Raw genomic sequence first — 17,101 nt, forward strand, 5'->3', positions numbered from 1 at the left:
GGGAGGGGAGGGGAGGGGGGGGGGGGGACAGCCAGGGCGCCGTTGAAATGAAAGCCATCCCAGTGAACAATTAGAGCAGCGGATTGACAGGTGGGCTTTGACTGTCAGGGTGACGCTTGTCGGAGGGGTGGAGTAAAGGAGAGGCCGGAGAGGCAGCTGGATGTGTCTGTCTGTCAGTGGGAGCTGTCTGAACGCACCGCGCATCACCAAACGTGCGCACATTTGCACTGCGGAGAGGATACCCGGGCACCGCTCCGCCGCGCCGCTCTTATTTATGTTTTATTCTCTGAGAGTAAATAACAGTAAATAAAACAAAGAGGAGCAGGAGACACTGCGGCTCAGAGGGCGGGCCTGCGTTCCCCGCGTGTTTTGTGATGAGTTTCTGAGGAATTCGTCAAGTGTCCGCGTTTGACAGTCGGACGGACAGCGGATATGTGAGTATTTCATTATCCAGCTGGTGGTTTTTTTTTTTTTTTGTTTAGTTTTTTCTTTTTTCTTTTCGCGTTTAAGGGAGACGGGGTGCGAGCTGATCGCTGCGGGGTTTTTTTTTTTCCCTCCTCACTCATACACACACACACACACCCATACACACATACACATACACACACTTGACTGATTGACACACACACCCCAGCCCCGGCTAACGTGTCATTCTTTCCTCTCTTTCCTCCTCAAGAAGCGTAGCGGAGAGGTTTGGAGACGGGAGCTGGCCGCCACCTGGACGGACTGACTGACGGACGGGACGGACGTAGAGACACTACAGCGCAGTTTAGGACTCTCTCAAGATTGAGCAGCTTTTTTTTCTGGACTTTTGCCGCGAGCAGAAGGTATGAAATAGCAGAAAAAAAGGACGATTTTTGATGGGAACGTCGGAGGCAGAGGCTCTGGCTGCTCGGTAGACTTGAGAATCCGGAGCTGCTTCTTTTTTCTTCTTCTTCTTCTTCTTCTCCACGCAACCCCCAAGCCTGCGATGAGTTTGTGCGATCGGCAGAAGTTGACGGACGAGCTCTGAAAAACAACAACAGTAAAAAAATGATCTCCAGTCTCCATTTTCTCAGCGGACATAACCCGATTCTGAAATGATCAGCAGAGATTGAACCCCGTCCCCCTCCACTAGCATCGATTGTTAAAAAAAAGAGAGAGAGACTTCTTCACACTCCTGCGAGGGGGATCTAGCACACTTTAACTCTGATTTTTTTCTTTCCCCCTCCTCCCCTCCCGTCGCACCGGTTTCCTTCTCCAGCTCGTCCGCTATTTTGATCTCTGCATGAAAAGTCAAGCGGAAAGTCCTGCAGCAGCATGCCGAGGAGAAAGCAGCAAGCGCCGCGGCGGTCAGTAGGTAAGCCCCGGCTCTCACCACCACACACACACTCACACACACACACACACACACACACACTACACACTCCCCTCCCCTCTCTCACGCACACTCACATTCACACTCACACACACACACACACACACACACACACACACAGCGTCACCGATAAACAGGCAGGAATCAGTCAGTCAGTGCGCAGACAAGTTTACGCAGCGGCGCGCACACAACAGGCCCGATCACCTCTTATAGCACGCACACACACACATACACACACACCGTGCCTGTATGTATTTCTCCCCCCGTAATAAGTTGATTCCTGCTCATCTGAGGGCCACCGTTTGACTGGCAACAGCATTGTCTCATTTACGCAGCCCGCATGCCAAGAAAACCAACGCGCTCAGCCGCACTTCAGTTTTCAGCGCTGTAAAGCCGATCCTCCGCCAGGTTGCCAACATCCAAGTTCTCCCAAAACAAAGCTCATCTTATCTCGCTTTTACAGGCCAACGCGTTTGATGTGTTTGTTGCCAGCGAGACAAGAAAAGGGAAAGAAAAAGAGAAAGTGGCGTATTTTTTTCTCTCTCTCTGTCTCTCCCCTCAGCTTGTGTTCCGCTCTGGGATTGCCATCCTTGATTTGATGCTTGATTGATCGCCTGTCATGCGACTGCCTTTGATCTATTCATTCCTGATAAACATCAGTAAATCATTCAGCGTGGAGACACGCATGCGCCCAGGCAGCTGGACTGCCTCAAAGGGGTAACTTTCTGCCCCCGCAGCGGAGCAAAGAAAAGACAAATTGAAAGAAAAAGTTCTCAAGCGGGGTAAATACTTCACGATTAATACCCCAGGAGGAGGAGGCAGGGGAGGAGGGGGGGGGGTGCTGGGGCATAGCGAGATCACAGGGAGGAATCTCCAGAAATAGCCCTAAAATCACTGCAGGGTGAGCCTCTAATGGTCAAAGTCTTGACCTGACCTCTGTGTTCACCTCTTGCAGAAAAGAAGGTTGGCGACTTAACACCACGCACGAATGCGAGAGTGATAAAGGAGGAGGCGAAGTGTGTCAAATCTCTGTATTATCATTGCCACGGCAGGAAATATCAAGTTTAGCAACTTTCTGCTCCCACAAACCTATTACTGCCCGTCTGTTGATGCTGGAAATGTACGTGTGCATGGGGGGTTTTGAGTGAGATCCTGTCATTTAACAAGCATTTTCAGTGTGTTTTTCACAAGACAGTTCTTTAGCAAAAAGTACAATAATTCCACATTTTCAGAGAAAAGTCTCCTCCTCAGCCCCCCACCCCCCCAACGTACCGCCTCTCGACGTTTTCGCCTCCATGTCGGCGTTAACCTGACCAGACGTGAACTGCTCCGAGAGAGAATCGCACATTTGCCCGAATCCATTTGATGTCCCTGGGAGATGCGTGTGATTGACATGCATTTTCAAAATGACGGGTGCTGGCGGTGGTGCTGGTGGTGGGGAGGAGAGGAGCCTTTGAAGTCGGTGCAGTAATGACCAAAGCCGAATAAAACAGCTGTAGAATGTTAAGCAGGCGGTGGAAATGTGAGGTTAAGCAGACTTAATCAAGGTTGTGACAGAAAGACTTTGAACTCGGTGGGGCTGTAATTTCTAATTGACGCGAGGCTTTAGTGATGGATAGAGAGAAATGTGTTTGAAGAGAAGCTGCCTGCTCACTGGAAATGAACGCCGTCGGCCCGCAAATAGTGGCGAAATCCCCAAAAGATCGCGTGGAGCGACACACACGCACGCACACACACACACACAAAACAAAAAAAAAAAAAAAAGAAGTGTTTCCTGTTTTGCCAGCCTCTTCTGGTCATTCAGCCGAGCTCTGAAGTGGCCCCATTCCGGCTCAGCTTTTGAATATTGATTTAATTGTCTGTTTTTGTGACAGACGCATACATCACAGCCAGTAATGGTCAATCCCAGCTTGGCAGGCTCTGTCTCTGCATTATTTCCAGTGCATGACATATGGTCAATCCGCAAACTTTAACACCTCTGCTGATGTGTGTGTGTGTGTGTGTGTGTGCGTGAGTGCGTGCCGCTGCTTCCTGCACCTATAAACGCGAGGCTATTTTTACAATGCATTAGCAGATATTTCCACAGCCTCGATTTGTCACTTTGGAGTTGCACTAAAACAAAATGTTGCTCCTCGGAGAGAGAGAGAAAGAGAGAAAGAGAGAGAGAGGGAGAGGCTTCAATGGCTCTTTGTATGCCATTTCAAATGGGCTCTGTTTCATCAGTCACAGTGATGATTTTAGACCCTGTAATGGCGCTGTACCCTATCTAGTTTATGACCAGTGACAATACATCAGTGTTCTTTCATTTGGAACCGCATTACTGCATCTGTTAGTTTTGGCAGTTGAGTTCAGTGCAGTGCAATTTGAGCAGCAGAGACTTTTGCTGCAGTCATTTGTCGTCATTTTCAGGCTTTTTTTGTCGTTGTTGTTGTGGTCGTCTCTCGCGGAACTGCAGTTGTGTTGAGGTGTTTCTCACGTGACCTCAAGTCATGCATGGAAGATAAACAATGCAGGTAATTGTGAGGAGAGTAGGGAAAAAATGCAGGAGGTGGTTAAAGCGTGAACAGTGTTGTGATTACGTGCAAGTTTCGCTTCTCCTTCTGTGATCCATTTTGTGTGTTAAACTCGTGTTGACCGTTGGTTTCGGACGATGGCAGCGTAGGCCTCATGTCAGTGCAAAAAAATCCTTTTTATAAACATTCTCTGGCGTTAGCTTCTCATGGAACAAGATTCAGTGTGGTTTAAATTGTACATTTTCACTTTCTTGGACTGTTGGTCTGACGTCGGCTCGGGACGTGGAAGCTTTTAAAACCCATTTTTTTCAATATTTTCTGTTTTTTTACAGACCGGTCCATTAGTCAAAAACTACACGTTAGTGAGGATTTTGTTTTTGATCTCGTGGACGATAAAGTTATTCCATTTTGTGAAACAGTCAGTCGCAGCTGTAATTGAAGTGCTGTGATAAAGGCTTTAACAGCACAGGCTTGACTTTATACCTTTAAAGGCTTTGATGGTAACTGCTGTGTTGCTGCAGTATGACTTTTGGCATCAGCAGCACTATCTCCATTTACAGTGGCAACACACTGTACACCTTAAACCCAGAGAAACATTAATTAGTTTAATTAGCGGATGTGAGACATCATTTAGAAGATATACAAAGATACAACTGTGTACTTGCCTTGATGCCGAGGTCACACTTTCGATCGCTGTTGGAAAACTGACAGCGCTGCTGCACGTCGACTCTTGCTTTTGGTTTGCCAGCCGCAATATCTTAAATCAAACACTGTCACTCTAAGTAATGAATCTGTCAACTAATCATTCAACATATCAGTGTGATTGGTGTTAGATTTATTCCTCAAGAAGAAGAAAAAAATTCCTCTTTTTATTACCTGTCCTATCAAAAAGAAAACATTTAGTTTTACTGGCTGAGACAGAGGAAGTGGGCGGAGCAATCCCCTGTGGGACGGACCGGGATGCGAGTTCACCGGATTAACATCTTTATACCCGTGTACTTGCTCCGGAGAATCAGGAATCCACTCAGTTTCCTTTCACTCTTAGATGTTAAAGTTTAGAAACATTTGATCCTGCGCCGGTTTCTCATCTTCACTGACGGCGGGGAGAGCAGTGTTTTCTGGACTGACAGAATTAGCGCAGGTCATGAAGGGAGAGGAAGTGCCACACTGTGATACTGTCGTGTGGAAATGTGTTCCTTCATAGCTGAAGACGGTAATTAGTTCGCCTTTTGTCTGCTCTCCTGATAGAAACGTTAGGGAGACTGGCTGACTCCGGCCGCTCACACTCTGATGCCACTAATTAAAAAGTTTAGCGCTCTAAACATAAATCAAGCATTTCGCATTACGGGGAGAGAGATGCCGTTAATTTTCTTTAATATGTATGATTCGGTGTCCCCGATAAACGAACTTCACAGCTACCTTTTTAATGATCTGTCTGTGTAGCTTAGCTCAGCACATGTTTAATTAAAGCACCCCTGCAACATGTCCAGATTGAAGCCACAATGAGGCGCGCGCTGATTGAACAGGATGCGCAGGCAGTGCCTCGCCTTGTGAGCTCCGCCACTGACATCTGCCTTCGCCTCTCCTAAACAGATATACTGCCGCCATCGCTGCCTCGATGCAAAGGGAGTCTCTTAATTATGACTTGAGGGTGGGCGGGTGGGGGAGAAGTTGAGCTTCCCTTCTTCCCCGACGGCATCGTTAGTCGTGGTCCCTAATTATCCAGGTAGCTGACGGATCAGTGACAGGGCCCCACCGATTAATGCTTACAAATTCAGCAAGGTTGTCAAGTCTGCAAGCTGCCTTGATGTAATCAACTTGGTGTTAGCCACTTCTCATATACACCCCCCCCGCAGTTGTTCCAGTGTAAAGTCAACAGCAGAGGTGCTCGCAGTGTGACAAATGCGAAGCTAACACCGTGCTGGACACAAACATCCCTGCGACGCGTATGTACGCTTGTTATGCTCGGTATACAAGCTCTCACTGTAAACAGTCAGACAATATGTACACTGCAGGTAAAAGAAAATGCGAATATATGCGGCTCGCATTGAATGAGGAAGATTTTCTTAATACTTTCCCTCTGATCTCTCTGGTAACAGCTTTTTCGGTTTGTTTGACAGAACAGGAACAAAGTTCTAAGCCGAGCAGCGTTAATACATTTTGTTGTTGTTACTCCGCATTGTGTTTCCTCCGTAGAAATTTAGCTCACGGCACCTGTCAACTAAGAAGCCAGCACCCTGGAAAACTTGTGTTGGTTTTTTATCGGGATGTGTCTGATAAAGTATTTAATGACATTTGTCAGGAGTTGAAGCTGCGCTGTGAGGGGCGGAAAAAAAAAAAATGGTGTTATTTGTAGTGAAAAGTCTGCAGACGAGAACAGAGCACGTCGGTGTGTGTGTACGTGTGTGTGGAATATTCTGATGGCGTGATAAGGCGGCGTATGTAAAGTGTCATTAACAGGTGACATTGACTGAAGGAGTCAGTGGATATATTTGCTATCCCACACTCCGCTACACCCGCAGTTTCATTTGCATGTGGTGTCAGAGCCAGTAGGCCTCGAGGAAATCAAAGACACACACTAATACGCACACTCACACAACTAACGCTCTCTGTCCTCATCTTCGTGGAGGTTAAGTGACAAATGAAGATCGATGACTGCTCTTATGGAAAAGAGAGGGGCGAATTGAAAATATGTGGGAATTAGGCTCGCCATGTAAAGGCATCCAGCACCGCAGCTGCGAGGTAAAACTATCCCAGAGCTTAATGAGGTTCAGAGGAAGCAGGAAAACCTGGGTTTTCACTCAGGCAAGACACGAGGAGCCTTGACAAAAGAAAGCAATGAAAACAAGGTCGTTTTTTTTTTTTTTCTTTACGGGAACGAAAGCTCACGCGCATCCTCAGTCTTAAATACATCCTGCTTGTATTTATTGTCTCTGATTTTTCAGCGTGTCTGTTTTCCATTCACAGAGGTATGTCTTTGGCTTCGATTCAAAACGGCTGTACATGACAAAAAAAAAAAAAAGAACCCACAATGTAAAGTGGGGATGTAAAATAATAACAGGAATTATAACAAGGCTGAAATCATCCACATGAATGTCCTCAAGGGGGTTTAGGGAAACCGGTTGCTGATTATTGTGAAGCAAAACAACTTCTGCTGATGGAGTGAAACGGCCAGTTGGGTGAAAGGGGATCAGAGGCACGTTTATAAAATGAATTCAACCGATTGCTGAACACTCACTTAAAACTCATTCACCCTTGTATTCCAGCACAAACACATGGATATCGCAAATCGTATGTGACGTGACTGCCTTTATCCCGGCCATCAGGATTTTTTTTGGATGGGGCTCTAACTAAATGTCATTTTCAGTATGGTTATTTTCTGATTTAATCAGTAACGTTGTAAAATAGGAGAAAAAGAAATTGTTTTATCTTCACGAAACCAGATATTAATCTGACAAACAGTCCAAAACCTAAAGATATTTAGATTGCAATCATGTTTGAAGAAGGAAGCAGTCAAATTCTCATGTACGAGAAACTGAAAACAAGTAAGGTTTCGCTTAAATTTACGATTGCTGAATTATTGAAATAGTTTCCCCATTAATTTTCTCGCGATCAATGAATCGCCTGATTGTCGCAGCTCATTTTTGGGCATTAACATAACCAATTCTTTAGTTTCCACATGTGGAGAATAATTGAGATTTGCTGTTGTTGGACTGAACAATGCTTGAAATCGCACATTATTACTAACACGGTTTGTTTGGACTTTATTTAAACTGCAAAGAATTACGGGCAGTCAGACACCCAAAATTGGGCCAGCTGCATTTTGCCTCCTCACACACACACACACACACACACACACACACACACGTCGCGCTGACAGTTTCCTCCAAATAATATCGGCCAGTTTAAGAATCAGACTAAGAAAGACAAAGGGAATTAGGCGGAGTGCAGTGAATGGAATGAGCGATGCAGAGAAAAGAAAGGGGAAAAATGGCAAGTCATGATTTAAGGCGAGCAGACGGGAGGTCCGGAGTACACTCAGAGGTCAGTGTGTACTCAGGGGAGCTCCTGTCTCCACTGCCTCCAGTCTGGAGTGTGTTTCGTTGCTCTCTCATGTTTTTCTGCTGTGGCGTACAGCGGTCGCGTATATCTGTGTCATAAAGCATAAATGCACTTTATGTTTTTAGTTACCAATTCCAGCGTAATGTTACATCGCCGCGTCTGTAAGTACCGCGCGTGCGTGCGTGCGTGTCCTTGCATGATTGATGCGCTCTTGACCAGACAGACGCCGCCACTGTGATCGAATTTGCTCAAAGCTTAAGAGACTCTGCTCTGATTCAGATATTTACTTCAGAAATTACTCAGCATCCCTTTTTTTTCTTTTCTTTTTTTTTTGTTCAGTGCTACACTCGATGTATCAGAAATTGCCACAGAGGCGGCGCTCGTTGCAGTAATCACCATGATCATGCCAGAGATAAGACTTGGAGATACATGGCCACCAAAGCGAGCACAGCGAGGTTTAGATTACTCCCAGTGCTCCCTTTCATTGAATCTCTTGCGCTCTTACATCGATGATACTTGAGTCGAGAGCTCAGTCGGTAAAGCTGAGGCTGAAAAACCACCTTTGATCCGCGGGGCAAACATTAAAAAAACAGCGCTAACGGTGAGAGAGCTGCCTTCCGAGACACTGTTCAACCCGTCCCTGAAGTTGTGTTGCTCCTGTTAACTGGCCTTGAACATCTGGGCAGAGAGGGGTTGGGTGAGGGGAAGGAGACAACAGAGGGAGAGGAAGAGAGCCTGTAAAGAAAAGGTATTAAAAGTGACAGATGAACAGGACTTGGGTAGATGTTCTCCTGCAGCAGCTGTGACTGCTGCCATGGCTCTGACAGGTGTCAATTAAGAATTACTGCCGAGGCCCTGTAGTCATTTCTTCCTGCCCAGCTGTCCGTCGACGTGCCTTTTCGAGAAATAACACTTTACCCTTGTCACTGCTGTAGCGCTTAGCCACAGTCGCCCCAGAAAACGAGTGCATGGCGGGCACGCAAATCGATAACCAGTGTATTAGCAATTATTTTGCCCATTGATTTACGGTGGGGCAGCGACTCCCACTGTGTTGTTATTAGCCGCTGATTATATGTGGCTGCGCTGTGCTGCAGACACACACAGCAACACAGACACCAGCTTCACTGTTGCCAGGTAGATCTGTTGTATTCTCAAGTTAACATGCAGGCACATGAATAAACATATATTTCTTTGTCGATTGTCGAAGTTTAGTCCTTGAATTTGTTCACAGAACGAAGAACAGTTCAGTATGAACATTAGTCTTCAAAGTGGTGAGACGAATACAGTTTTGATCCTATTGTCACAGTTTGTCCTCAAGCTAACACTTTTTTTTGTGGCATGCTACATTGTCTTACTCAATATTTGTCACCAACACCAACATGGCCGTCACCTCGTGGATTAAGCAAGCTGAAAATGATCTCTCCATATTGTCAAATGCAGTTATCTGAAAGGAGGGTTAATCACTTTTGTGATCCAGCTAATATACTGAACTGATGACACTTACACAACTGTTAGTTGTGTACACTTTTCTAATTTCATATATCCAGCCACTTGTCACCCCATGATAACTTCATAGGCCCTGAAATAAAAGTAAATATAATGTTTTAGCCACGGATCTACCCATTCAATCCATAGCGGGGCCTATACTGACCTAATTAAGCAGATCAGGTATCGACCAAATGTTACAGATCTACATTAATGGTTCCCTCGTGTCAGCAGTTCTCTGGCCGCATGTTACCTTACACAAAATGATCCCACTGGATTCCACGAGGCGCAGTGAGCACAGTTCTGGAGTAAAGACGCACACACCCTGAGTTCAGGTGACAGGATAGTTTTGCTACGTAAACTTTCCATTTACTTTTCAATGTTAAACTGAGTGAATCGGAACGTTCCTGATGATCTCAAAAGGGAATGTTGACATCATAAGTTTTGCTGGAAGCCTTAAAACAATTGTAGAAACTGTCTGGTGAAGAGAAATAAGGGTGACTTCAAGGCACTAACTACCGCGGCGCTTCCTGGCTCGATGTTGCGTCGCAGCATAAATTCCATTTAAGTTCAGAACAGGAAAATTAAAACTTTGTGACAGAGAGTTGCATCGATTCTTCACGCCGAACCATAAAGCATCCCAGAAAACGCTGCAGGCTTACAAATAGAATAAGTGAGTTTGTGCTCGAATACGTATACACACGATAACTGTATACTTGGTGGTTTGAATATAATCAACCTTGTAAACATCAGGAGAGCATTTACATGAATTAAACATATGCAAACGAAGCAGCAGCAGCAGCAGCTCGTGGTAAAGTTTTACCCTGCCTGGGTTGGACTGTGTTCAGAGCACTGACCGGCGCTGTGTGTTATGAGAAGAAAGGCACTCGTTTTTATTACATGGACGCTGATAAAAGCTGGCCTCAGCACATCCAAACCACAGTCAATGCAAGTGGACAAAAGTCAGTTGGGGGGGCGGAAATTTCTATCCCCAAAGGAGTGTTTATTTAACTGATAAGGTGAGTTGAGAAGCAATGAATATCATTTTTTTTTTTTTTTTTTTTTTTGGACACTAGTTTACGGCAGATAAGCCATCTGGGAACGGATACAGTTAACAGATGACACTTTGTCCTTGAGAGCGGACACTGGGGAAGGTCATGCTGCAGCCTGGTGTAGTGCCATCTCTCTTTCCTCCCCTCACCTCTTCATCTTTATCTCAGCCTACTCCATCTCTCCCTCTCTCCCCTCGTTTTTCTTTTCTTTTTTTTGGGGGGGGGATTACAGGCCCCCTCTTTCTCTCTCCCTCCCCGTAAGCCTTTTCTCATCTTCCTATCTGTCATCAATCTCTATCTTACTGACTCAATACTCCTCTACCCTGCTCATATTTTCTTTCATCTTCCTCCCCGCCTCTCGCCCTCATCTATCGCTCTCTCTCTCTCTCGTCGGATGCTCAAGAGTCAGTGAACTGGTTACAAGAACATGAACTCGACGTCTGTAAAGGAGAGCGTTGTAGCCTTTCAGGCCCACAGGCCTTGTTCTCATATTTCAAGAACCTTTTACTTTTTTCCCCCAAATAGTCTGATTTAAGCAACGTGCTACAGTCACACTTCTAAATCTGAAAAGGGCAGTTCAGTTTTGTGCCATCTCCTCAGAAGTCCAAACACATGACAGTCATGTACTTTCCATGAGCCATTCCCGTTAAGATTATCCATAAACCACGTCGCACACGAGGAGAATCAAAGCATTTGCTTGTTGTTCGGTTTCCTTTTGGGCCTTTTATTCAAAAGGAACATTGACCACATTCTCGCTCGGGGTTGCACAAAGTAATCACTTAACAGTCGCCGGGCTTGATGGGCATCCGAAAGAGGATATAATGTCTCTGGATGCCAGTCCAGTCAGCAACACATGCCCCCCCTTCCCCAAAAAATTCCTCCCAAATCTTCCCTGAGCCGCCGTGTTGTCTCAGACAGTGACAATCACTGGGGGGGTATAAGCTCAGCTCTGTCCTTCTAAGTCGTCTGTCTCCGGGAGAACAGCGGGAGACCGCTCATACACCCAAATGTCTCCTGTCGTCACTCAGCCCCCTCACACAGCACGCGCCGGCTCTGTCTGACTGTCTAACTGGCTGTCCACCTGAGCATCTGTTTGTGATCACCTGTCTCTGTTTGTGTCTAAGTCTGTCTGTTGACCCAACTGTCGGCCTGTTTACTTGTCTATCTCGGGTCCATCTGCCTCTCTGCCGGCGCACCATGACAGGACTGCCACTGCATCGAATTAACCACCCTGAAAGCATTTTGATATTGAATAATGTTTGTATCATAGCCTGCATCGACACTGAACTTGATACAATAAGTACGTTTACTCAAGTACTGTAATTAAGTAGCTCCAATTAATGCTCCCCCTTCGCCACGTAGCATCGTGTGTATCATGTAAACCTTCTTAACTTCCTCACTGAAGTCATAGCTTTGACTTGTATTTTTTTCTTGATTCCACAATGACCTGTGAACATTTTGTGCATATTTGTGTTTTGGAGGATTGTGGTGTCCTCCTGAAAAACACCCCTGATAAAACGGTTTCTGGATTCTGTCTTGCTGGTCCATTTATGTCCAGTTAGTAGAATTTGCTCCCACCTCCTACCTCACCATATACTTTGGCTCGTCATTTCACCTTTGTGAAGGTCTGCGTAATATATCTGCCACCTTGCTAGTAGCTTATTCCAGTATATTTAGACCCGTGCGTATGAGTCATTTTCTAGGTGAGTGCGAGACTTTTTTAACTTAACTAATCTGTTTTTTCTCTCCATCTTCTCAGATTGTCACTTCATTCCTTTCCCGTCTTGCCTCATAGTTGGAGCCTTGTCCTGAAACTTCTGTGGTTTAACAGTGACTGCTGTCAGATTTTAAGGAAATAGAAAAGCAGCCCAGAGAAATTTATGCCCAAAGCCTGAAGTGATGTCTCAGTAGCAGGTCTGACTGGACAGCAAGCATTGACTAAAAATACACTTTACATTTCCTCAAAAACACACTATACATGAGTGCTAAAAATGTCTCTTTATATGTCATTTAAGAGTATTGAAATGACCCATAAATTGGCCAATTATGCTCATGTATATTGTAGTAAACATCACTCTATGAATCTCAGTTTACCCAGCCCAGTTTGATGGCGGCAAATATGTTGTGTCAGAAAAACAATCCCAAAACCCAAAGTCATTCTTATAGCAAAGAAAATGTGCACAGCCTTGAACTCCTCATATTATCTTATCAGTGTGAGAAAGAGGAGCCGTAGCTTCACTGTTTGGGAGTCCACAGTGTGAGAACAGGTTTGGGCTGACAACGGCGTATTCAGCAAACGTATTCATTCATCCGATTACTTTTATTTCACAAGAAAAATCAGACAATATCCGTAACATTCTCCATTCAAGTTATTTTTGGGCGCAGAGGGAGAATGTGCGTCAGGACTGGTTAATTAAACGAGGTCAACCCAAACAAGATCAAGGATCAGAACGGCTCGCGCTGATTAACATCAAGTTTACAGAGTTCAGTCAATTACCTCATTACGCTGACTCCTCCACTGACCCCTCCATTGGCGAGAATACTCAATTCCTAGTTTCCCGCAGGACTTTTGTACACAGTCCGACTCCAGAAAAATGTTTTGGCAGTTAACGTTTCTGCAAACAAACTGATGTGTTTAAATTTGTGCGTGTCTCATGTTGGCTACCGTATTAACATTTCATTGACTTTTGGATGTTTTTGATAGAAAGTCGGCACAACGTTCAGCCATGTTTGTGACAACCAAAACAGGCATTTTAAAGCCGAAACACAATGTTTTCCAAACCTTTACCAAGTGGTTAATGTGCCTAAACGTAACCTAGCACAAGCACAGCCTTGTCAAATCACGAAATTGAACATTTAAAGTTGCAACATAAATATAAAGTTTAATCATTTACGAAGTTTGTAAAAATGTACAAAGCCAATATTTAGTCTGCCAAATTATATCTAGCAATAGCCTCCCCCATTGTTTTATAGCAGCATCAGTGGCTTATTTGAAACCAACAGAAATGTCAAATCTATCACTCTGAATACACAAAGACGAGATGTGACGTTCAATTAAAAGCTTAGAGCATCTAAAATCTTGAGAAGCTGTGCTAAAGTGTGATAAGTTCTCTCCCTGGGGACGGAAAAATTACCCACATGACTGGAAAAGCCTGTCTGAAAAAGAGGGCCGTAAAAAAAAAAAAAAAAACTATTTTAAAACTACAGTCGGACATTTTTAGCTTTGCTGTGCCAGACAGTGGAGCTACTGTGGAAGCAGCGCTGATGGCACAATCCTGAGCGGGCGAAAATGTTGCACCCCTCCTCTTGATATTTGGGATCTATTATGTATGGAGGAGCTGAGTGTCTACATGACCGGGGCCAGAGAGCTAGACAGGACTGAGTGAGGCACTATTGTGTGTGTGTGTGTGTGTGTGTGTGTGTGTGGTGTGTGTGTGTGTGAGAGGAGGGGCATAAAGGGGTGAAAAAAAAAGAAGAGAAAAAGAGTGACAGCAGACAAAAAAGAACCAGGGAGGACGGCGGGGGTGGGGGAAGAGAGGGGATGAGGGAGTGGAAAAAGAGGAGGCAAAGCAACAGAGGAGTGAAAGAGAAATGACTTGAGGGGTTGAGGGATGTAGCGAGAGGTGAATAAAGTGAGAGAGAGAGAGAAAAGTATCAAGGCAATGGAGAAGAAAAAAAGAGAGCGAGAGACAGTGAAAGCAGTGGGATAGTGGAGGAGAGAGAAAGAGAGAGGGGAGGATGTCACCCATGGCTGCCACTCATCACTCACAGCTTAATGACGCTGTTTTTTTTTTTTTTCTTTCCCCCCCTTCTCCCGCTTCTTTTTCTGTGGGAGAGAAGGGTGGGGGAGGGAGCTCGGGGCCCGGCGCCCAATCAAACGGGGTCATACAGAGTTCACATCATCCAGGTGGGACTGTGCTCCACCGGGGAGATGTTTGCACGTAGCCATAAGGATCGTCTGGCCCCCGGGAGATAGTTTTGTCGAGGACATTTTGAGAGATTCATCCAAACATATGTGGCGAGGTTTGGGGGGGGGAGAGATAGTAAATAAAAGTGGTGGTGAAGGTTGAGGTCGTGCACGAAAAGATAAAGAAAGGGAAGAAAAATTCAGGTTTTTAGTTTTAGTTTTTCGTGCCTCTCAGCCTTTTTCTTTTGGTTAAGGTGCAAAATCCCTTGTCCAAAGTTTGTGTTCATGTGTTTACACGTGTGTACATCTGAAGCATGTGTGTTTGTTTTCAAGGAAAACCACTTCGGCTGTCTGTTGCCTCCTTCTGGGATTGGCCTGATTCCTATTCCAGCATTGGACTTTTGATTCTGTTTGTGTGAGTGTGTGTTGTGAGTGAGTAAGTGTGTGTGTGCGCACGCGCTGAGCTCCACTTGTCCTCTCACTCATTCCCGTTTCTGGGAAGCATCAGCCGTTTAAAACTCAAACGGCGAGATTTTTTTTTTCCCTTCTCCCCCCTTCGCTCTCCTCCTCGCACCAAATTTGGGGAACAGCTGGGGCGGCCATGACGATGATTTGTCTCCCTCTGCCCGTCCGCCTGACAGGTTGAGAACATGCACACACACACACACACACACACACACACACACACACACACACACACATACAAACACTCACTCGGGGAGACGCAGACACTTACTAATGGGCGCACGCACACACAATTAAACATGCGCTCAGTATCACAGACAGACAGGCACAAACACACACACACACACACACACACATCCCCCTTATAAGAGGCCATGTTCTCAGGGCGCTGCCAAAACACTCTGATTTCCTTTAGCCTGGGCGGCCATACATCAGCTCGGGGCCTCCCAGCCCGGATGGCAGGGGCTGACAGAATGACATGTGTCATTTATCAAACGAGGGGCGCCAGGCCTGAGGAAAAGAACAGACCGCCGCGTGACAAAGCCCCCCGAGAGCTCTCCTCCACTCGCAGCGAGGGGAGTGTGTCACGGGATAGACACTGACAAATCTGCGGAGATAGAACACACATGGATACACGCTGACACCGACACACAAGCAGAGGAAACACACACCGGGAGGCACTTCCAGCACAGATACAAAACCCCGGTGATCACGCATTATATGTTGAAAGAAAGAAAAGTCTGAAGAAGAGGCAGTTCAACTGAAGCAAGAAAAAAAGGAAAGAAAAAAAAAGAATCTGGATTTTTAACATACTGGCGCTGCAGCTACAAACACACATACCCACACATACACCCACATATATGTTCCCCCTTGCAGCCAGAGAAGCCGCAGCCAAAGCTTCTCCTGTTGCCAGCAGCAGGCCTGACTGTGTGCCCGTCCCTCTTAATGAACGGTCACTGGCTGCCGAAAGGAACTCTCTTACTTGGCAGCGCCGCTCCATCTCCTTCCCTTTCATATCCATGCCACCACATACTCACAATATCCCTCTTTTCTTCCTCCATTATGTTGCACTCCTCTTCATTCCTTCCTCTATCCTCTTTCTTCTTCCCCTCTCTCTCTCTCTCTCTCTCGCTGTCGTGATCCCCCTTCCACCCCCGTTTACTCTTTCCATCGCCTGTTCATTTGTCTTCATAAGCCTAATTTATTTTCTCTGCCAGATGCAAGCTGACAGCCATCAGTCTCTATCCCACACACACACGCACACGCTGACGCACGCACACCTGACCTCGCGACACGCGGGCAAACACGCTGACGTGTACGCACAGATGCACACCGCTCCGTTCTCGCTTTTTATTCATTTACTGTCTTTATTAAACACACACACGCACACAGGCTGTATTACCTCACACTGCTCTGAGGTCAGCTCTGCAGTCACATACCCTCTGTTTTACCCCTGTCCTCCACCCCCTCCAACCCCCAAAACCCTCCCCATTAACATTACTGAAGATGGATGCGTCTTCATAGCTGAGATTGATTGCGGATATAGAGTTATGGTGCCATTTATGTGTGTGCGTGCGTACGTGTGTGTGTGTGTGTGTGTGTAAGTGTTAGATGGAGGGCACTTTGGGAGGCGGCGTTGGGAGCTGAAATGTGAGGGAGGCAGGCTTTTCTCTCGTTTCCAGAACCTTCCAGCCGTTAGTTGTCTGTCCGCGGTCTGATATTGTGCTCTGTTGAAGGATTGCTTCCTCTCTTCCTGCCTCTCTCTCTGACTGTGAAGCTGTTCATAGCCATTGTACACTCACGCACACACACACACACACACACACACACACACACACACAGGCGTACATAGTCGCACACAGACGCAATTAGGCTGAGATGGCTACTGATACTAGTCCACTTTGAGAACCCAGTACATAATTTACTGACTTTCTCCAGGGACCCTTTTTCAGCCCCTAATCCCTCCTCCCTCCTATCATTTCTTCCTTTGTCACTTTATTGCCATGGTCATCAGGAAAGGGAGGAGGAAAAAAAAAAAAAAAATCTCCACACAAGCACGCATACACACACACACTCCAGATCGCTGTGTGGTTCGAGCTTATGCTTTTGTTACATTTTTTTTTTTTGTCACGCCCCTACGCTATTCATCACGCCTTAAATCCTAAACCAGCGTTGAAATGAAACAGTAGAACTTTGTTTAAAGGAGCGCCAGACTTCAGCACTAACTCATCACTTGAAGCGGGCAGGGCAAAAAAAAAAA

The 17,101-nt window shown here is 45.9% G+C and overlaps 1 protein-coding gene across 6 annotated transcripts in view; it reads left to right on the forward strand.

Annotated features, from left to right (window-relative positions):
* Positions 1-17,101, forward strand: part of tshz1 (teashirt zinc finger homeobox 1) — a 159,407-nt gene that overhangs the window by 128,759 nt on the left and 13,547 nt on the right. For 5 of the 6 annotated variants that reach the window (XM_037093307.1, XM_037093306.1, XM_037093308.1 and 2 more), the window contains one exon: positions 677-1,339. In XM_037093307.1, coding sequence (XP_036949202.1) covers positions 1,300-1,339 — 40 coding nt within the window. In that variant the 5' untranslated portion in view covers positions 677-1,299. Of the gene's footprint in view, positions 1-43; positions 435-676; positions 1,340-17,101 lie in introns of those variants that run through there. The other variant, XM_037093310.1, reaches the window with a different exon arrangement.

This window comes from Acanthopagrus latus, chromosome 3, assembly GCF_904848185.1.
Source record: "Acanthopagrus latus isolate v.2019 chromosome 3, fAcaLat1.1, whole genome shotgun sequence".
In the NCBI taxonomy this organism is placed as follows: Eukaryota; Metazoa; Chordata; class Actinopteri; order Spariformes; family Sparidae; genus Acanthopagrus; species Acanthopagrus latus.